At 39.9% G+C, this 21977-nt stretch overlaps 2 protein-coding genes and 1 long non-coding RNA gene across 5 annotated transcripts; 1 reads left to right on the forward strand and 2 right to left on the reverse strand.

The window, feature by feature from the left end:
• The first annotated feature begins 87 nt into the window (after positions 1–87).
• Positions 88–6216, forward strand: LOC120733607. The gene is made up of 2 exons (XM_040031903.1): positions 88–1626; positions 1728–6216. The coding sequence occupies exon 2, from the start codon at positions 1967–1969 to the stop codon at positions 3302–3304; it is 1338 nt and encodes a 445-aa protein (XP_039887837.1). The 5' UTR covers positions 88–1626; positions 1728–1966; the 3' UTR covers positions 3305–6216.
• A 1839-nt stretch (positions 6217–8055) lies between these two features.
• Positions 8056–15163, reverse strand: LOC120733608. Of its 3 annotated transcripts, none has more exons than XM_040031905.1 (5): positions 14424–15163; positions 13137–13586; positions 12733–12821; positions 12446–12618; positions 8056–12282 (listed from the first exon to the last, which is right to left on the reverse strand). In XM_040031905.1, the coding sequence occupies exon 5, from the start codon at positions 10018–10020 to the stop codon at positions 8713–8715; it is 1308 nt and encodes a 435-aa protein (XP_039887839.1). In that variant the 5' UTR covers positions 10021–12282; positions 12446–12618; positions 12733–12821; positions 13137–13586; positions 14424–15163; the 3' UTR covers positions 8056–8712. The 3 variants fall into 3 exon arrangements, with proteins under 3 accessions (XP_039887839.1, XP_039887840.1, XP_039887838.1); XM_040031906.1 differs by having other exon boundaries at positions 13137–13248; positions 13346–15163; XM_040031904.1 differs by having other exon boundaries at positions 13137–15163.
• A 2758-nt stretch (positions 15164–17921) lies between these two features.
• LOC120733615 lies at positions 17922–21431 on the reverse strand. Its single transcript, XR_005695883.1, has 2 exons — positions 21054–21431; positions 17922–20996 (listed from the first exon to the last, which is right to left on the reverse strand). It is a non-coding gene; the product is annotated as an uncharacterized LOC120733615 (long non-coding RNA).
• Between the last annotated feature and the right edge of the window lie 546 nt (positions 21432–21977).

The raw sequence follows: 21977 nt of genomic DNA on the forward strand, positions 1-21977 counted from the left end.
CGATTTATATGCATTTTTAGATTTAGAATAAAACTCATACTCAGAAAAAAACTTTCACGATCCCCTAACCTTAACCCTCCTTAGAAACATAAGCAGGGAAAACTCCTTAAAAAACCCTCTGCGCTTTCTCCAAAACCCTACAATAACTTGTTAGGGTACCCCCTCTATTCCCAAAACCTTATATTCGATAACAGGGGAAATCCTGAAAAAAATCCTTAGTCTTTTTTCTCAAATTCAGCGCCCCGCCCCCGTCATGCTCAGCCAAACAAAGCCAAAACTCCTTTAAAAAAAAATCTCCGCGATTTCTCCAAAACCCTAGAATAACTTGTTAGCTACCCCTCTATTCCCAAAAGCGTTATAATCCAAAACAGGGGGAAAAGTCCTTAGTCTTTTTTCTTCAAAAACTTCCCTCTTACTAGCAAGCTCTAAAATTCAACGCAGAGTCTAAGTTCTACCTCGCTCTTAATCTCCGATCCACAACTTCTTGCAGAGCACAATTTTTTCCTGCTTGTTCGCTCCCCGCTCTGCTCCCGAATGCGCTGCTTACCTCGTTTGAAAATTCCCCCCTTAGACCAACTCCGCCTCACTGCGCCCCGCTGCCAATCACATAACTATTGCACCGCTCCCTTCGCACCCCAGTTAGCCAATCCGCTCCAGGTCCGATTTTATGATCTCCCGCTGAGGTTAAGACTGCTGTCGAGCTCCCAGAAGACCTCTGACTTCAGACATATCAACAACTGGCGCCGCTCAGACTGCTTGTGAGCTCAACAGCCATGAAACCAGGGATCAACAACTGCCTTCGCGTGCCCTATGTGCATATCACTCGGTAAGTGTTAAGCTTCCCCATCTAACTACATTTTCGCATTTTCCTTTTTACCATTCTGTCAAAAAAGCTTTTTCATCTTCAAAAGCCATGCAAAATAGGCTCTGTAACACTTGGAATACACTTTTTAAAACATATATAAGCTCGCCTCTAACACTCAGAGCTAAAAAGGGCGTTTGTACGTTAAACTATAGCAGCGATCATGGCCTCATCAGGTACCTCATTTTTTCTCACTCTTGTTCATATAATGTTTATATTTTTACTGTTTTTCCCGTTTGTAAATACTCGATGTTATTTCTTTTCAGACTCTGAGATAAGCGTGCTCAACTCCTCTTTTTTTGATTCTCTCGATCGAATTTGTAGGTTTGGTTCATTCTTGTTCCCCTCTTAACAGCTAATTGTACAAGAAAAACAAAACATTTACCCTCTTTTTTCATTTTTATCAAACTTTCTAGATATCTCTGACTTGGACACCTTTATTCGAAAGAGTTCGCCGAATTCTTCTCCACCAGTGCTTGTGCGATCCACAGGAAAGAATATCCATCTCTCCACACGGGATAGACAGCATTTGCTCTCTACGCTAGATCGCCCTGCTTCATCTGGCCCCAGTTCCATCCCCACCGGAGCTTGTTCTCTCCCGCGACCCTCTGGGAAAAACTTGCGCCTGTCCGCCGGGGGCAGGCAAGATTTGCTCTCCGATATCCCTCCCGATGCTCCTGCGAATCGGAGCCCTAGAAACGCTTCTTGTTCTCCGCCATCAGACACACGAAATGCACCGACCCTGCCTTTGAGATCCAATCACGGTCAGTCTCTCTAGGTTCTCGCTTTTTTCTCATTTTTATAAAAACTATCCCTTTTCTATTTAACTTTACTAACTGTTTGTATCTTACCCTCAAATTCTCAGGGCGTCTCAGAAGGAGGAGTAGCAGGACCCGCAGGATCGCAAGGACAACGAGGACAACGCGAACACGCACACGAAGGCAGCTCGCTTCAATCGCTCTTCACGCGGTATCTCTGTTCGCTGAATTAGTTCAGCTCATCTTATAAAAACTTTGTTTTTTTCATTTTGCTTTTCAAACATACTGTCTTTTGTGGTTTTTTGTTCTTTTAATATATTCCTGTTAAACAATAATAATAAAATAAATGGATAACCAGGAACAAGATATTACAGACCCATTTCTTGCTTTAGAAACAGCGTTAGCTAGGTTAAATGAAAATACACACCATTCTCAGATTACATATTCACAAAACAGTGAGCAACCTGAGGTGATCAATAATAATGATCCTTTAGAATTGCTTAATTTAGCTCTTGCCCGATTAGCGCCCAATGAAAGTGCCTTTCAAAATAATTCTTTGAGTGTGGGAGTGGATCATGATGAGATCCAAACAGAGTCAGACGCGGTTCATTCACAAATGAGTCTGACACAAAACATCTCCTCTTCTGATCCGTTTTTAGCAATTAATAGAGCTTTAGAAGCTTTGGCCCAAATACAAAATGAGGTTCAAATACCGCCAGAGTTATTGAGTCAAATAAACAGGCTAAATCAAAATCGTTTCATTGATTCTCAAAGCCAGCATTTGCTAGTCTTTTCCCCAGACAATGCGTGTCCCAACGAGCCGCTCAGCCGCAGCCCCCCGATACAGCTGTCAACCACTTTCAATGACTCTAATCCTCATCAATCACTCAGCTCTCCCGCAGACATTGTCTCTGCGAACGAGCCACTTAACCCAGTAAACCATGATCACTCCTTTCAACATGGGGGTAATCCAGACCAGAGTTGCGCCAGTAATTCAGCACAACCCTCTATAGTTGTTAGAAATAAATTTAATAACGTTGAAATTAGAGAAATTTTGAATTTTCCTCCTCCAAACGATATACCCGACTATGCGCATTATTATCAAGGCGTAATGTCTAGTGCACGTGAAATATCAAACAGGCTTTTCTTTCACGCACGTCCAGGTGATTATATCCAGTTAGAATTGATAGGCCAGCAGTTACAAAATAATGTTTCAGTGATTTTACGTGATAATCATGATTTATCTGAATTTGAAAATTTATTCTTGAGAGCGGTACAGTCAAACTGGTCAGTAATGTGTGATGGCTCGCTGGAGGTTGTAGCTCAGATTGTTACACCCCCAAATGGCAGTGGGAAAAGATTGCTTAAACACATACTCGACAGCGAAATTGTGGAAAAGAAAAGACGTTTTTTATACGTGGTCCATAACCCCTCGAATAAGTTGTGTTTTGCTACAAGTGTTGCCCACCTTCTGCAACCCGATTTTAATGACTATCAAGCACAAACATTAGCTAGAGAAATTCAACAAAAAGCTGGTCTAAATGATCAAACGCCTGTTGGGTTTAATCAAATAATTACATTTGAAAGGTTACTAGGATGTAAAATTATAGTATTTTACCGTAACGAGCATGATCGCACCCTTTGTAAATTTCATACTAGTACAGTCAATAGCGCAAAATCTTAAAGGATTTTTGGGCACAGCGTATTTGTGTACTCATTGTTACATAGGCTTTAACCATGTGTTATCCCATTTCTGCCCTGCTCGTTGCTCAGTCTGTATGCAGCCTGACTGCAACGATCATTTCCTCTCCCCTATTGTATGTACCGATTGTAATCGCACCTGTAGATCTCGTTATTGTTTTGAGAGCCATAAAACACTCGTTGAGAGGCGTGAAAGGTCCGCCAGCAACTGCGACCTCTACAGGAAATGTATCAAGTGCTCGAGGCTATATTGTTTAGCAGCACATGAAAAACCTCACAAATGCCAAAAGAGAAAATGCCCAATCTGTCGTCAGGAAATCTCTAGTGATCATCAAACACATCAGTGCTATATGCAGGTTTTACAACGCGAAAAAAAACATAATAACAAGTTGATTTTTTATGATTTTGAAACTTTTGTTAACGAACACGGTGAGCACAGCCCTTTTCTGGTGTGTACAAAAACATCAGATGGTAAATCTTGGAGCTCTCAGGGCGAGCATTGCGTTGAAAACTTTCTTGCTCATTTTAGACGCCCCCTCTTCAAGGGCTCAATCTTTATCGCTCATAATGCAAAGGGTTTCGATGCGTACATTATCCTTCGCGGGTTAGTTAGGCGAGGATTAAAACCAAACTTGATAATGCAAGGTTCCAAAGTGATCAGCTTTACAGACCCAGACTTTAATCAACGTTATATGGACTCGTCATGCTTCCTACCTATGCCATTGTCAGCTATCCCGAAAGCGATGGGATTTTCAGATAGTGTTAAAGGTTTTTTTCCTCATTCTTTCAGCTCCAAACAAAACCTAACTTATGTTGGACCGTACCCTCCCCCTTCCGCATTTAGTCTCGAGCGCATGACATCAAAAGGCAGACAGGAATTTTACAAATGGTATGATTCAGTCAGCTCTGGCCCCTTCAATTTCATGAAACAGGCGCTGTTATACTGTAAAAATGACGTTGAAATTCTAGCTCGGGGTTGCGCATTGTTTAGAAACGGGTTTATTGAAGAGACAGAAGTAGATCCTTTCAGTCGCAACACGCTTGCAAGCGCTTGTCTTAAAACGTATTTGACAAACTTCATGCCTGCCAATTCTCTGGCCCTGCCCTGTCCTTTAAATTACCATAATCAGGTAAAATCATTTTCCTCATCCTCAATTCAATGGCTCGAATATCTCTCCTGTACGCAAGGTGTTTTTATCAGACATGCGCTCAATCAAGGAGAAAAACAGCTCGGTAGTTATTATGTAGATGGATATTCCGAAAATAATGGTAAAACATACGCGTGGGAATTTTTGGGCTGCTACTTCCATGGGTGTGTTAAGTGTTTTTCCAATCAGTCCGATGTTAACCCCCTGCTAGGTTCCTCTTTTGCAGAGTTAAACAGCGCCACTCAAGACAGGCTCGCTAGATTGAGAGCTGAGCATAATGTGTCTCTTGTTATAATCTGGGAGCATGACTGGACCGAGTTAAAACGTAGTGATGAGAGTGTAATCAGCTTTCTCAAACGTTATGATCCACCAGAGCCTTTGAACCCCCGCCATGCCCTCTTTGGAGGCCGTACAAGCCCAGCACAACTTCGCTGTAGTGCCGGGCCCCGTGAGAAAATCAACTATGTCGACGTGACCTCCCTGTATCCATATGTAAATAGTACATGTAGCTACCCCTTAGGTCATCCTCAAATAATCTTTCGAAATTTTCAGGACCCTAAAAACTACTTTGGGTTTATCAAAGCGGTTGTTTACCCACCAAGAGGGCTCTATTTTCCCGTTTTACCATATAAAACAAAATCAGGAAAACTTCTCTTTACTCTCTGTCACACTTGTGCTGAAATGAACAACCAACAAGGAGCCTGTAACCATAGTAACGAGGATAGAGCACTGAGAGGGGTTTGGACCACTCCCGAGTTTAACCTAGCATTAGAAAAGGGTTATGAAATAGGTAGAATCACAGAGGTATGGCACTTTGAGAGACAGAGTAACACAATATTCACAGACTATGTACATCATTTCCTGCGCAAAAAACAAGAAGCTTCAGGCTACCCATCAGATGCTGTAACTGAGGAGGCTAAACAGCTTTACATTAAAGACTACCAGGCTAAGCAAGGAATAACTTTAGACCCTGAAAACATAAAACTAAACCCTGCTAAAAGACAAATGGCCAAACTGTGTTTAAACTCTTTTTGGGGAAAATTTGGCCAGAGAAATAATCTCACACAGAGCAAACTGGTGAGTGACCCCGAGGAATTCTTTAACCTCATGTTCTCTCCAAAATACAAAGTGAGCTATTTCTCTTTTGTCAGTGATGATGTGGCTCTTATTCAATGGTGTTATGGTGACCTCTGCACTCCACTCCCAAACTCCACAGATAACATCTTCATTGCGGCCTTCACTACTTCATATGGGCGTATGAAACTCTACAGTTACTTGGATCAGCTGCAGGAAAGAGCTATTTACTATGACACTGATAGCGTAGTGTATCTCACTAAAGAAAATCAATCTGAACTAGAAACAGGCAGGTATTTAGGCGAGCTAACAAATGAGTTAGACCAGGATGATTTCATTACAGAGTTTGTTGCAGCAGGACCTAAGAGTTATGGTTACATGACCAGAAAAGGTAAAGTTGTTTTGAAAGCAAAAGGAATCACACAAACACATGATGTCTGCGAAAAGGTCAACTTTGAATCTGTAAAGACTCTTGTTGACAATTACATTGATAACTGTGAAGGAGGGTCTACACTTGAGGCCCCTCAGCACAGTATCGTTCGTAATAAATCAGCCTTTTCACTACAAAATTCATCATTTCCCAAAAAATTCCGGGTTGTTTATGACAAGCGTAGATTGCTGCCAGGAGGTCTGACTTTACCCTTTGGTTATTGATTTTTTTTGTTTGTTTTTTAAAAAAAAAAAAAAATGTTTCAGCCTGCTTTAATCGAGTTTGACCCCAGACTTCATGTGCCATTTTCCTGTATGGTTGTCGGGCCAAGTGGCTCTGGAAAGACCTTTTTTGTGAAATCTGTATTGGAAAACTGTGTACATGTTTTGAACAAGCTTATTGACAATGTTGTGTGGGTTTATACATCCTTTCAACCTCTGTATTCTGAGCTTCAAGAGAAAAATAAAAACAAATTCATCGAGGGCATTCCTGAATCATTTCAAGATGAGACCTTGTTTCCCTCACACCAAAGTCATCTCATTGTACTGGACGATGTTATTTTTCAAGCAGCTAATCATCCGGAAGTGGTCCGGATTTTCACTCAATACAGACACCATAAAAATATGAGTGTGATGATTTTGAGCCAGAACGTGTTTTTACAAGGTAAACACAGCAGGACGATCAGTCTGAACAGTACTTACATGGTGTTGTTTAAAAACCCTCGTGATAAATTACAAGTTAATACACTAGCTAGACAAATATACCCAGGACGTGTGCAATACTTTTTGGAAAGTTTTGAAGAAGCTACGAGAGAGCAACATGGATATTTATTGATAGATTTAACCCCCACCTGTCCAGAGCAACTAAGACTGAGAACAGGGATACTACCCTCTGAAAAGCTGTGTGTTTTCTTGCCCAGGAAAAAATAATAGAAACAATGTCTGTAAGATTGAGAAGAAACTTTGCTTTACTGAAAACACTAACCACAAGCTCCCCTAAAATCCGTAAGGTTATTTTACAACAATGCTCACCCGATTTTATTCAGTCTGTTTGTGAGATTTGTATGAATCTTTTAAAAGGAAATATTCCAGTCACAGAATGTCAGCATAAGAAGCTGAAACGGTATAGAGAGAAAATCAGACAGATGGCCAGCAGACGAGAGGGTGTTAGAAAGAAAAGAAAGTTAATCACTCAAAAGGGGGGTTTCCTGTTACCTCTGCTCACAACGGTTCTACCCATTGTTGCAGATCTGGCAATTGGGGCAATTCGCAAATAAAAATGCAGAAAATGTATCTGATCTCACCTGAGCAGATCAAACGCTTAAATGAAACACATGCAAATGCTTCTCGAGTGAATATCAGAGAGAAGGCGGAGGATGATCTGGATAGTCAAATGAGACAAGTACTGGAGACTCAAGGTCTAGCACCAGATGAGAAAATTAAAAAGTATAATATGCTTTTACGAAAGTATCTGGTGCTTGAGAGACAGAAATCAGATGAAAGCAGACACATAACACTAAGACTCCCCAGAGAGCGTAAAGGGAGTGAGAGTGAGAGATCCGATGAATATCATCAGGAAGAAAGCGCAGAGGGGGGAAAGACGGGAAGTGTGAATAAGGTTTTACACGATGTTTTAACCCACATAAATCCACGTTCAAAGAGAAACACTGAATATCTAATGCGTAGAATATTAGCATCAAAAGGTCACATCGGATGGAGTGAGGAGGGCGAATTGATGCATAGAGAAAAGCCCATAGTAGGTAGTCAAATGCTGGACCTGATGAAATTTTTAGCAAGTCCCCGTGCAAGTGTGAAACCCATAGGCTGGAGCTCGCTCGCGCGAATGTTGGCGGATGTAAAAATACCCCTATCAACTATTGGAAACTTATCAGCTAGAAGAGAAATAGCAGCGTTAAAAGGATCAAGAGAAACAGGAGAATACCAAACATCATCTGAGGATGATGTTATTGTTAAGAAAAAAAAGAAGAAGAAGAAAAGCAAGAGCATCACACCGTATTGGGTGTATTTCTGATGTAATCAAAAACAAAAAAATAAAACCTTATTGTTTTTAAAAGTTAATTGTTTCTCATGTTTTTATATAACAAATAAGCACAATACACCACTTTTTTTCTCCCAAGAAACGTTTTGTTAGTTTTATTGAAATTTTTTTTTTAGCACAAATGACAATCATTAAAAGCTTTCAGAGAACACGAAGTTTGATTAAAATTGCTAGCCTTACATATTAATACACATCTGATAAATCATTTTACAAAACACGAGACCATGCTATCATTTTTGATTTGGTCAGAGCTATATAAAGCAAGTACATCCTTATAACTCTTTCCACGCGATTTTTTAGCCAGAAAAAATATGCAGTGCTGGCCACATACAGTCGAGAGTGTGGCTTGTAGCTGTCTTTGATGAAAAGATACTCGTTTAGCATGCTTTTTCAGAAATGTTACAATACTTTTCGGGTAAAAAGGATAATCTGGTGGGAATCCAAACGAATCGTAAAAACTAGCACCTCCATCTTCATCTAAAGAAATAGCCAACCAGTGAGTTCCAGGTTTGTTCCTAGGATCTGTATTTATGATCATATATGTAGGCCGTTTAAACGAGCGTTTGAGTAATGCTAATAATTCATCTTCTGCATATACTCCAAAAAAACTATCGCCCACTAACAGTCTCATAATACTTTCCAATTGGTGATTGTTCATGATTCAATAAAAAAAGTGAAACCTTAGTAATTATCAACCAAAACTTGTCTTTTGGAATTGATCTCGAGAATGGAATCATAACAAGCATAAACGATCAGTGTCGTTGTGTGAGGCAGTGGCACTCTGAAGCGCATTTCAAGTCTCAAGTTGCCATTTATCACAGGTGACAAGGCCTGAGTGTCATCTGAAGGATTCATATTGAAAACAAACAATGTATATCCTTGTTCAAACTCTTGTCTGTCAATGCACAAGGACAAATCTTTCAGGTTTCTCCCGGTAGCAGTGTACAGGCTGTAAAACTCTCTTACGGATTGATTTTCAGCAAAATTGGGTTGAAACGCTTTGGCTGGTATTTGCTTACTCTCATGACACAGAGCCAAAAACTCTAGATTGTTGTGTTGGAAATTGAAAGGGCATAAATCATATCGACCTGTAAAAGCCTCATGGTTAACCATGCCTATGACCAGGTAACGGGGAAGTGAGCCCAGAAACAGATTCTCATGATGTGATATCCGCGAGTTCTCGGGTATTGAAAATGTTTTTACATTAATCCGGGAGATGGGATACAATGCATTCGCATGCATGAGAGCGGAGGCGTGGCCAACACGGACAGCGGGGGACACCGTGACTTTCCTTACGAACAATGATGCCCCAACAATATTGAGATGGTAATTGGCATTTTCAGGCGCCATGAGGGTGAAAGCATCGTTTGCTCTTGTGAGTTTAATCCGTAGATCCACATTATTTAGTAAGAGTTTTTCGCAGAAAAATATGTCTGAATGTAGCGGCCCGATCACATGGAACTCTCGCGAGCGTTCACTGTAAACTGCCCTCCGGACTAAGCCCCTATTCGGGCCATTATTGACAACATGGGAGTCGTGTGAGCCAGCTGTATCTTTGTAAAACAGACCTGCAGTAAATTGAGTTTTCAGAGTTTCTTCTGAGTAATTTAAATATGTTTCAATTATGGCTCTATATGCATGTGTCGAACTCGCTTGTGAAATCAATCTGTCGCCCAATGTGACGTCACACTGACTGAAGATGGTGTTTAAAGGGTAATTTATAATTCCAACATTAGCGTCTGCCTCAATATCGCTACCATCATGGTTTGTTATTTTCAGTCTTAAACTGAGCAGTGTATCATTCAGATCTAAGTAATGCAAGCCATTTCCGGGGACATAAAATTCCAGAGGCCCCCGATCTGTGAGCGCTGTTACTGGTAGATTTTCTGAATAACATTTGTCCTCGATAGACATCTGAGTGAGTGGGGCTGTAAAAATATCTAACTCACTCAAGGTGCATTCGTTTGATCTCTCGTGAAGTAAAGACATTGCTGATTGCTTCTTAGTTGATGTTGTGTTTAGAATATATCAGTCTTGCGTCCTGTCCGTCTGACGGTTTTCCCACTCTGTCTCTTTTTCACCGTTTTCCTGCGCTTTTTAAACTCTCTCAACCTCTGACCTGGGGGCCGCTTCAAGGGTCTGCGCGAAATTAGGGTCAACCCCGAACCCTCTTGCTGCTCTGGTGTGTTCGACCGAGTTAAATTTGAGAGTGATGAGGTAACAATATCAGAAGCAAAACCTTTGACAGCAGATTTGAGGTGAGGCTTTGCGATGCTCACACCCCTCTTTATGAACGGGGTTACAAATCTAAACAATTTAGAGAAAATAGACGCTATTCCGCGCCCGTAAATTACAGGTGCACCTGAAAATCCGGGCAGACCGTTACCAGCCTGCGTTTGATAATACCCTATAAATCTATTATTATCCTTTTTTTTTTGTTATGAGTTATGCAAGATCCTTGACAGGCCGGAAGTGTAGCTTTACTATCGTTTTACCGTAGGTAAAGTTTACAGGCTCGTTCTGATCAGTTTTGATTTCAATATGGATATTTTCAATTTGTCTTCGTGCAACTGGAATATAGTCTGGTTTGTTAAAAGATAGGGTGACGATATCTCCGTAATTGCCCTCTATTTTCACAGTACGCAGTAGCGGGGAGTAGCTATCACCCACGAGCTGTAAGGCAGCTATATCAGAATAACAGAATAGATGATAACAGCCAGCCTTTATATCTGAAAGATATGGGGCAAATTTGCGCTCGAATCGTTGCCATACACCTGCTGGTACACCAAGCATATATGCGAGAGGAGGAAAAAACCTTAGTTGATATATGCCCCCAGCTGTGAATTCAAACTTTTTAACAATGGGATGATATTTTAGATAAATATCAGAGCCGATACGTCTGAGGCAGGCCTCAATCTCAGTTCTCAAAGTTTCAGCGTCCTCATAAAACCCGGCGCGTATTTTGGTTTTAACCACGTTATCAGACCTCTGCTCAGCATCACCCTTTCTCCTACATTCAAAATAAGCCTTATCATTAGGGAGATTAAGCCATGTATAGGGATATGAAATTTCAGTGAGAGCAACCTCCCATGCCCCATCGAGATTGAGATGCTGGGCGAGATCCACACGGAAACAGCTGCTGGTGTTATTTTTAAATACATTCAAACTTGCATTTGATGGAAGCGTGACGTAAAAACCCTGCGACCTGACAGTCATTGCTGACCCGTTACCAAGGTTACCAAGGTGCGTGTGTGGCCCGAAGTTTGTTATGCGATGGTTTTAAGCTCACTGGCTTTAACCCAGCTATTAAATTTCTCAGGCCAGCTCCTCCATTTGACCAGGAAATAAACCTGTCCCCTCTGTTTACGTTTTGAGAGAATTTTCTCTATGTGATAGAGCTTATCCTTGACAAGAGTGATTTTCTGCAGCTCATGCTCATAAAAACTACCGATAATTTCTTCCCCGTCATAATCTTTGATTTTATAAACGGGAGGATCTCTACCCAGATAGCAAGGAAACATTGAAACAATGTTGAGTCAATATCAGGCTGTGTCATTGAATCAACGTTGAAGTGTGACGTTGACCTAACGTCACTCTTGCACCCTTTTTTAACGTTGAAACAACGTCAGGTTTTGATGTTGAATCAATGTTGAAACCTGACGTTGATTCAACGTTATATTTTCTAATACTGCTGACATTGAAACAATGTCAGATTCTGATATTGAAACACTGTTGAGCTATGGTGTTGATTTTCCACCTCTTTCGCACAGTTGCTTTTTATTAAAACAACAGTTAAATCATGACTGGAAATCTACCTTTCTTTATAGGTATTTTAACCAATACTAAACTACTGCATGTTTCCATCAATACTTCAACCACCTAAACACATAATTGTACTTATTCCTTAAATTGGACACCCTTTATAAAAAAAACCCAAATGTCTCACAATGTATCATGTCAATATTAATATCCTAAAATAAGAAAGCATTGCATGTGATGTAACAGAGAAAAAAAATAAACAAAAAAAGGTCAATAGGCATGTTTCGTTTGCTAAATTAAAAGACAGTTTCCTATTTACGTTTATATGATTCACAGAAGTTTGTAATTTTTTGCATGATGTGCGTCCTGCACCACCCAAACGATCTGGGGCGTATCGGAGCCATTTCTGCACTGCTTGTGCAAAGACAAACTCGGACATAGAGTTTGCCCCTAACTGCTGCGTCAGGCTCCAATCAAGGCAAAGCGTCTCACCTATAGACACATTTTAAGAGATGGAATTAGCGTGTCTCATGTCTTAAATGTGTATGCAAGTGCTTGTGTGTTTAATCAACAGGCCGTTGTTATGTATTTAAATCACATCTGACAGCTATTACACTTTATAGTTACAAAGTGTACATAACCTTTATATACTTACTATTGCCTTATTTGCCTCTTGTGATTGAAGAGCTGGCTCTGCATTGTTTAGCTCCTCAATGTTGTGCAAGGGCAAATCCAGAGGCAGTACCCCAACATCTACCGATTCATTGCAGCCGGTATTGCGGATGGCTCTGACCTCCTCACGGAGTTCGTTAACAGCTCTCGTCAGGTCTGACAGAAAAAGATTTTTTATTTTTTAAGTATTTAAGAATACAGACAACTTGTCAAACGTTTCCTTGTGTCACACACAGATATGTACAAAGACACTAGACAGTATTTTATTACCTGGTATTTTCACTCGAGGGGCCTGGGGAAACCATTTTTTTGTGGGCTGCTCATCCTCTGAGTCACTATATGTGTACAGGGGATTTGGTCTAAAGAAAAAAAGTTGAAAACGGTCATAAGTAATTACAAATGTGCTTTTGGAATATTTTTTCCTAAAGTTACAGTTTGATTTATAACAACACACACAGGAAACGGAGATGTGCAAGAAGGTACAGTATACAAGGAATTTTTGAAGTGCACAAGTGTACACGGCTTTGCATTTATAAAAAGTTTACAAGCTTCCACTTTTTGGACTATATTATGTGGTGATATTGCAGTATGCAAGCACCACAGATATGTATAAAAGACAAGATCATAAATTCTTAGCAATCAAAGATATGTTTGTGAAATAAAAAAAGTTTTACTTGTGCTTTCTTTTATGACTGGTCTGAGTTTCAGCTTCGGACTGAAGGTCAGACGTATCACAGTGTTCACTTAGATATTTCTGAAGACTGCGTTCTGCTTCGTGAAATGTGTCTGGAAGTACAAACACAATGTATGGCCAGACATAAATTAGGACACGAAAAACTTGTTATTGTTACATTTATACAACACCAATCCAGATGATACCCACCATGGCTTATTAGAAGTCGGACTGGTGCATAGGTGAGCCATGTTGCACCAGGATGAACTCTCCTCTTTACTGCGTTGTGGATCCTGAATGTGTCTCACGGAGGATATGGAGGCCATGACAATTTCTCCCCATTTATCCATGATCTAGGGACTATTTCTGTACCACCAGTGCTAAACTGCACAATGCACCAGTCTTTCATTTTTATCTTTTTTTTTAAATTTGGAGTCCTTTTTTGCCCTGTCTAGGATAAACAGGAAACAGATAATTACAATATATTTCATAGTCACTACAAAACTTGATCTATTGATTGAACTAAATAATAAATAATAGCTTAAAATGTATATAGGCAACAATTACAAGCAAACCCGTATATGTAAGCATTTAAACACTGAAGATAATAAAATTAACAGTATTTTGTCTAAGTCTGCCATTGTAGGAATTCATGGCACCGAGACAAAAACTTGGCGCACAGTGTGGCGTCAAAATAGGCGCACACCTTTGACGCTGCGTTTTCTCCGTCTTCCTCGTCCACACGTAAATGCTAAACGCAGTTTACGTGTGGACAAAAGGTGCAAACGCAAGTTAGGTGAGCGTGCAGCGTAAAGTTAGGTGAGCGTGCAGCGTAAAGTTTGAATTGAGTGCGAATCGAAGCGGGTGCTCTCCAATCATTAAAAGTAACAAAGTCATTGAACACATTTATACAGTTACCTTTACGTTTATCAATCATATATCACAGATTTACAATTTTTTGTAGTACTATGCTAAAAAGCAACTACAGAGCGAAAGTCTGGGTCAAGCGCCGAGGTGACGGCAAGAACAAAGGAACCCTTGAAGCGTTAAAGCTAGCTTTGTAAGGGAATATAACGGAAAAGTATGAAACGAAAATGTTTTCTTTGTTGATAGACTTTGTTCACAGTGCAATTTATTTGTTGCCGGATTGTAAGATGAAAGTAGACACAATTTCGGGCTCCCACATTTTATCCGAAACTTTACATTAACAAGTTTGTTTGTTTTTTTTTACTGTTATTCAAATGCAACCGTGGAAATAACGAATAGAACAAAAGTCATTCATTCTTACCTTATACTAATCGTGGTGCAGGCCAGTGCAGTGCATGAACTGATGCCTTCTCCGGTCAATTCCGCTGAGAGTAAATCTAATGTCCCGCTCTACTGTACAAGACAATGGTTACCTGGAGGGATGTACCAATGTGATAGGGGTGCTGCGGAATAGTCCAAGTGGTAGCAGCTTTAATTTCCCGCTCAACCATAAATCGATGGTTTTTCAACGTGATTGTTGTCACCTTGTCAACTATAAATAGATCAACAATCAACGATGACAGAACAACAGTGAATCAATGTTATTTCAATGTCAGTGTAAGGTTTCATCAGTATTTCAATGTTGTTTCAACATTGGTTTTGTGTTGACATTTCAATCCTGACGATTCTGATGGTTCAGATGGAAAATCAACATCTGTTCAATGTCTCCTTGCTATCTGGGTAGGTATGCATTGGTCAATAGTAAACACCTCGCTTGTGAATGTTTGCTCATACCGCTTATCAAACACACCTCTGACTTTAGAGAGCCTAACGTGATCACCTTTTTTAAATTTCATGGGGTTTTTTCTACAGCGAGAAGAGGTGCCATACAGGTTTTGAAATACTAAGGCTGTGTTGTCTGAATTAACTTGATTTGGGGTCATTTTTATGGAACGATGGTAACTACTGTTATAGCTGTCTAATAAATCTTGTAACACATCGATATATCTACGTGTATTTGCAGCAGTGAAATATCTATACATTTTACTTTTAAGAGTTCTATTAAACAGCACGGTGGCACGGTGGTTAGCACTGTTGCCGCACAGCAAGAAGGTCCTGAGTTCAATTCCACCATCAGGCCGGGGTCTTTCTGTGTGGAGTTTGCATGTTCTCCCCGTGTTTGCGTGGGTTCTGTTAAGGTTCAAAATTGAGGAAGGAGAGTACAAACCACCATGGTCCAGAAGATCTTGGTCAAACGATGATTTTAATGAATACACACGTGGGAAGACAACTCTGTACGCAGACAGCAATTGATCTTCGACTTAATCAAAGCATAAACAGATTTTTATAGCATCAGGGTTTGATTTACTGACGCCCCTTCATGCGTCACAGATACATTTTATACATACGTCAAATCAACACCACAATGACTTTAAAGAAGAACATCATCTTCTATTTTCATGGCCGATTCCTCCGGTCAACCTTTCAGTTCTTGTCTTGTTCCTCTTTCTTGCCGAGACACCAAGGAACGGTTCCTCTTTCACCGAGACACTTTCGCAGTTAGCACCAGACATGTCTAAACTCTTTCCTATAAATAAATCTAACTAATGTGTGTGTGTTGACCTCACTCAGCCTCTATGTCACCTCTCACCTACTAACTGTCTGTGTCTTGTCCTTAAATGCTCTTTCTCAATTCACCTGTTGCACTTCTGACCTTTCACCAGAACAGAGGCTCATCCTTATGTGTAATAACCTAACTGAAACTATATGTACTATGTTGAATAAATGTTTTAATCAAGAACCTCTACTAAGAGCTTAGTAAAAGAATATAAAAGTATAACAGACAATTTGAATAACCTAGACTTTCAAAATAGCCTCGTCTAACCTGCTCCTCAGAATACTTAGACTCTGCTTTCACTTCTGCTTTCTCTCCTGCAAACTCTCTGCAACTTCCTGTCAGCCTGCTGCACTTAGTCTTTCTGAAAGACACACACTGTTTAACCTCTGAATGCAATATAAACTACAGATTATATTTATTAATGCAATGGTAATGATGACAATTATTTACCAATAGCAGTAAAATAATTTCCCTGCTCCACACTCCCTCTCTCGACCTCTGGAACACCAGAGGTCGCAATACATTGTGTCCTCGCTCAGCAAGTCAGACAACCTCATGTCATCTAATTGGTCCAGTAATAAACACCAGCTCCCATTTGAGAACACTCCATGTGTAAGCTTTGGTTTTCTCGGTCCCTCTCTTGTGGTCCCTCATGCCTCGAGATCTCCAGGATCCTCGCCCCTCCTGTGGTCGCCGAGATCTTCTGCAAAGGAAACAAAACACCTTTTCCTGCACCTCCCTAACTTATCATATTTGGGACTCTGTAATCAAAAGCCTGATCCTAATTACGTTTTTAACTTATTGACTTGTATTTATATATATTCTTCAACGTTACTCATCACTTTAAAACTCTTTAAGCGCTGCTTTCACATCCGGTTGCTTGCTCTATTTTCCCTTATCTGATCATCACAAATTGTCGCTGCTGCAAGTTCCTCTACTCTAATCTTAAGTCACCTTTTAACAAGAAAATCATTATAAGCGCCTATTCTACTAAAAGTTCCAAAAGAAAACAACCACTTTAATCAATTAAATGTAAGCATATAAGAAAAACAACTCCTGTGTGTTAACACTAACTTCATTTTAACCTCACATTTCCTATGTTATAACCTGTTTTTGGTATAGCCTTTTATTTCATTTTGCTCATTTTAATGTAACAATACCTCCTAATTTTAGTTTATCAGACGTAACCAAATATATGCTTTCCTTCCTCTTTGGTCCTTCTTTAAGTTCAGTTAAAAGCTAAATCAATTTTAGGCCTTTTGCCTGGAATCAATACTTTCATGTGTGTTTATGAACTCTGTGTCTGTAAGCGTGTGCAATCCTTCAATGACTCATATCATCCTCACAGTAGATTGGCTAATCATAGCGCTAGCCAAAGGCTCATGACCCTCAAGAGACGGATTGAGCCACAACTCCTTTAAAGGCACAAAATGCAATATGTATAAAAAATCATTTCCACGTATAAGCTCTCCCCTTTATCCTAAAAATAAACCTATGCAATATCTGTATGTAAGCCTACATTATAACCACTACTTCTAGACATCAAAAAGAAATCAAACCTGTTCTCCTCCTTCAACCCTCATTAATTTTCCCCCTAAGATTTATTCACAGCTTTGAAAAACCGGCATTGTATCTTCTAAACAGGATTCAGTTCACTTTAATCCTTTAACCTTAACATAAAAATAACAGTTTCAGTTTTACCATACCCAAATGATCAACAACCCCCAAACATAATTACGCATAATAAGAACCAAAACAGTCCTAAAATGATCCTAAATTATTAAACAATTAAATTATTAAACCTTAAATTCCCCCTTTATTTTGACACATGAAATGTGTCACAATACTATACAGAACTTAAAATGCTCAGTTTTCCCACTCATGATCCAATCTGTGTTATAAAAATAAACTTAAAACAAAACAATTATCAGTCATGTGTTTCTTCAATTAATGGTAACATAAGTTATATCAAAAAATGTTTCCCCTTTAACATTTGGCATTCTCCCAACAATATACCATGATCCCATAATCTAACCCCCGTCAACAAAACAGAAATTTTCTCTGGTAAAAGCCAATTGTTTGTCCACATTTATTCATCCTCACCTTCATCCAGTCACACACTCACATGCAGTCACCCCATATATTTGCTAATAGTGGAGCCTCCCGTTCGATCAGATCCTCCACCCTCAGCAAAATGAGCTCTTTTTTTTTTTCCATAGGAAAATATTTCTTTATGCTTTTGGACTGGATTGACTCGCTACAATCCTTTTTTGGACAGGGACTTATGACCTGATCAGGTCCCCACAGGTAGCTTTCTCCTCAGCCAGTTGTAATCTGGAAAGCCCCCTTATATTTACTCTCCCCGAGAATTTGTCAACGCTGTTGCAGGCCTGCTTAGAACAGAAATGAGAAAAAATAGAGCTGATTATTAGCTCACAAAACACAAAACAAAATCACCTGACAGGTTTTCTCTAAGTGCACTGTTACAAAAATAATGGGCCCCCTCTTAGACATGTCCATGTTTCCTAAAACTCCCTCTATTAAAAACAAAAACAACAACAACCCGAACCTAACTGACAGAATTAACCCATCACCCCAACAACCTCAAAAAACCTTAAACACACAAGTATTGCCACCACATAATTTCACCTCCTCAATACACCGAAAGTCTCATTAAAACCGCACAATTTGCACACAAAAATCACCCCCTTATGCTCTTTAACATACTTAAATTCAGCATAAGACCCCCTTACGACAACATATAATCACTAAACTATACATTTTCCTACCCAAATCTGCACTTCTCTTCTCTCTGCTATGCTTCCTCTCCTGAAAGTCACAGTCACACACACACTCCAGCTAATTTGCATACTGAGTCATATCTCAACAAGTTGCTGTAACAACAGAAACATATGTTTAAACATTATCTCCTTATTAAATTATTTTATTTCTTTCTACAGTGATCACTACTGTTGATCACTTAGTCCTAGAGTACTTCTAAGTCCCCTTTTTTCTAAAACTACTTTAATCACTTTTTTGTTTTCATAACTCACTTTCCTCAGCTCCAAACTCAAGTGTATTTTATGTTTGTGTATGTGAATTTGCATATGTTGCTTCTGCAGTGTGTCAAATCCCTTCATAATTTTGCCTTCAAACAGTCAATTTTCTCCTTCCCAAATTTGCTAATCCAAATTTTAAGTTCCTACCTTAAATAGCAGCATTTATTGTCCTCAGCCAGAAGTTAGGGCTCCACTTGCCACTTTCCACCTCCGCCTTAGCCCAGCGGCTTTACCCTTGAGGTCCCGTCTTCTTCACTTCATCTCACCAGTGAGTCTGGGCTCACAGGGACTGAGTGGGGCCGAGTAATCGTGACTGTGCCTGCCTTAGGTTGTCCCAGGGTTTTGAGGTGGGATCTTACCCGTCATGGGCTACCAGCCTTCCATACTCGCCTGATACGGGGCCCAAGTGGGCAGGGGTGCTATGAGGGGAGGGAACACACTGGCTCTGGAAATTAAAGGAGTGAAAGCTGCTTCCTTCATTGCATCTTATATTAACCTATCTCCCTTCTGATTCTTTCCTACAATAATTTCACATATGGCACTTTGTGTATGTGTGTTTTCTATTCGTTGATGTAATTGTCAGTTATTTTCTCTCTTTATTTTACTTTTTTATCTGTTTGTTTGTGACGTTCTACTTTAGTTCTACTAAATCTTCATGTAAACAATACACCCTTATTTCACGCACACTCTGCAGTTTGCCCACGCACACACTTCTCTCTCAGACTTCCTCTGTTCACACACTTGCCTATGAGTTATTATTAGTTCTTTATTATTTTGTACAAATCACACCGAATCATTCAAATCGAGTACTCACAGCATTCACATCACAACCTTCAACGTGCTCACTTTCAATCCTGCAAGACGCAGAGATGGACATCTCCTTCACCTAACATAAAACTAAATTACCATATCAACATACAATTACTGAAATTCAAACTCAAATACACCGTCTGTTTTAATAAAGTCAAAGAGTAAACGGGTGTACCAAGTGTATGTACTTATGCGTTTTTGAACTGAAAGAAAAAGAAACTCAAACTCTTATAACATCACTCATGCATCTCTTAAATTAAAAACACTTTCAAAGTTTAAAACCTCCTACTTCACATCACCAAAGAAATACCTCTCACACCTTCATTCATCATTCAAAACCTTCTAGTCACCACCTTCACACACCTAAACTGTGACTAGAGTTGAGGAATATAACTCAAAACACGCTTTCCTACGAGTATTTTAGACATGCTTGTCATAATCAGAAAGAGCAAGTAAACAAAAACAAAGAAAAAACGATTGAAACCTCTATTAATTCTCACGGCACACACAAGAAATTGAAAAAATAAAACACATCAGCAACTATTGCTGAACTATTCATTCACACACACACCGTCTAAAAATAGCAGCAGCATTGCCTCAGACTCCTTTCACACAGAGATCTCTCATTTTATATTACAAAGACGTCTTATATTTACAACTACTGTCAGATCTGTCAGCTTTAGTGCCTACACAATTTCGACAAATTTAAAATAACCGCCCAGCGGATAAACTCTCAGTTTTTTACGACCAATTCACCAGTATCAGACTCTAACTGTTTCTGGTCTAATCTCTAACATCCCTAAGTTAATTTAAAAGCGTCAACCAACCCAAACTTTGCCTGAAGCTCTATTTTTGGCGTTTCACAGCCAAGGCTTACCCCGAAGTGTTAAGTTAAAGTTACACGCCCGAAGTCCAACTTCTGCTGACCAAAAAAGCGCAGACTACCGTTCCAAACGGTAAGGAGACTCTAACTCCTAGCTTCATTCCAGGATGCCCTGTACCCCACAGTTAAGCCAAACTGAACTAACCCTGTTCGCCGACAGGTCAATGTCGCGCGTCCACGACAAGGAGGGAGCGTAACCTCCGGGCTCTGCGCTTCCTAGCAGACTCTAACTGCCATTCTAGAATAATTTATAATACTTTGAAACAACAATCAACACCCAAAACAAGTGTATGACTGAGGCAGATCTACCCTGATGGACAATGGGGACTCTAACCCACAAAATGACCAACCAAGGTCTGACCTAATGACCAACCGGGACTTTAACCCACAAAATGACCAAATCCCCTACCAAACTACTTGAGACTCTAACTCAATTTCTTTGGGACTTCAACCCAGTATTTCTTAGCAGACTCTAACTGCTTTAGCAGACTTTAACTGCTTTAACTTCTTCTTAGCAGACTCTAACTGCTTTTAAATCCTTTTCCTTGGGACTCCAACCCAATTTTCCTAGCAGACTTTAACTGCTTTAACTCATGAGATTTTTCATCAAAATCAAAACAGACATCCACCAGTACTTTCAGTGAGTAGACTTAAATTTTATCATGTCCAATTTGGCACACTTTGGAAATAATTCAACAGGTAGTGCCTTACCTTTGGATAAGCTGGCTTATGCCCACTCACTTCGACCACTGGCACTCATGTCTGCCCATCCGACCACCTTGGACCCCGGATTTCTCCGTCTAAACCTCCAACTCTCCCTCCTCAATAACCGGACGAAGCCCCCAAATGTTAAGGTTCAAAATTGAGGAAGGAGAGTACAAACCACCATGGTCCAGAAGATCTTGGTCAAACGATGATTTTAATGAATACACGCGTGGGAAGACAACTCTGTACGCAGACAGCAATTGATCTTCGACTTAATCAAAGCATAAACAGATTTTTATAGCATCAGGGTTTGATTTACTGACGCCCCTTCATGCGTCACAGATACATTTTATACATACGTCAAATCAACACCACAATGACTTTAAAGAAGAACATCATCTTCTATTTTCATGGCCGATTCCTCCGGTCAACCTTTCAGTTCTTGTCTTGTTCCTCTTTCTTGCCGAGACACCAAGGAACGGTTCCTCTTTCACCGAGACACTTTCGCAGTTAGCACCAGACATGTCTAAACTCTTTCCTATAAATAAATCTAACTAATGTGTGTGTGTTGACCTCACTCAGCCTCTATGTCACCTCTCACCTACTAACTGTCTGTGTCTTGTCCTTAAATGCTCTTTCTCAATTCACCTGTTGCACTTCTGACCTTTCACCAGAACAGAGGCTCATCCTTATGTGTAATAACCTAACTGAAACTATATGTACTATGTTGAATAAATGTTTTAATCAAGAACCTCTACTAAGAGCTTAGTAAAAGAATATAAAAGTATAACAGACAATTTG

The sequence above is a fragment of the Simochromis diagramma genome, unplaced genomic scaffold (genome assembly GCF_900408965.1).
Source record: "Simochromis diagramma unplaced genomic scaffold, fSimDia1.1 OVJJ01000216.1, whole genome shotgun sequence".
Classification (NCBI taxonomy): domain Eukaryota; kingdom Metazoa; phylum Chordata; class Actinopteri; order Cichliformes; family Cichlidae; genus Simochromis; species Simochromis diagramma.

Bases quoted from the DNA above. Each gene is read 5' to 3' on its own strand.
- LOC120733607 (XM_040031903.1), top strand. From the start codon at position 1,967: ATGGATAACCAGGAACAAGATATTACAGACCCATTTCTTGCTTTAGAA.
- LOC120733608 (XM_040031905.1), bottom strand. From the start codon at position 10,020: ATGTCTTTACTTCACGAGAGATCAAACGAATGCACCTTGAGTGAGTTA.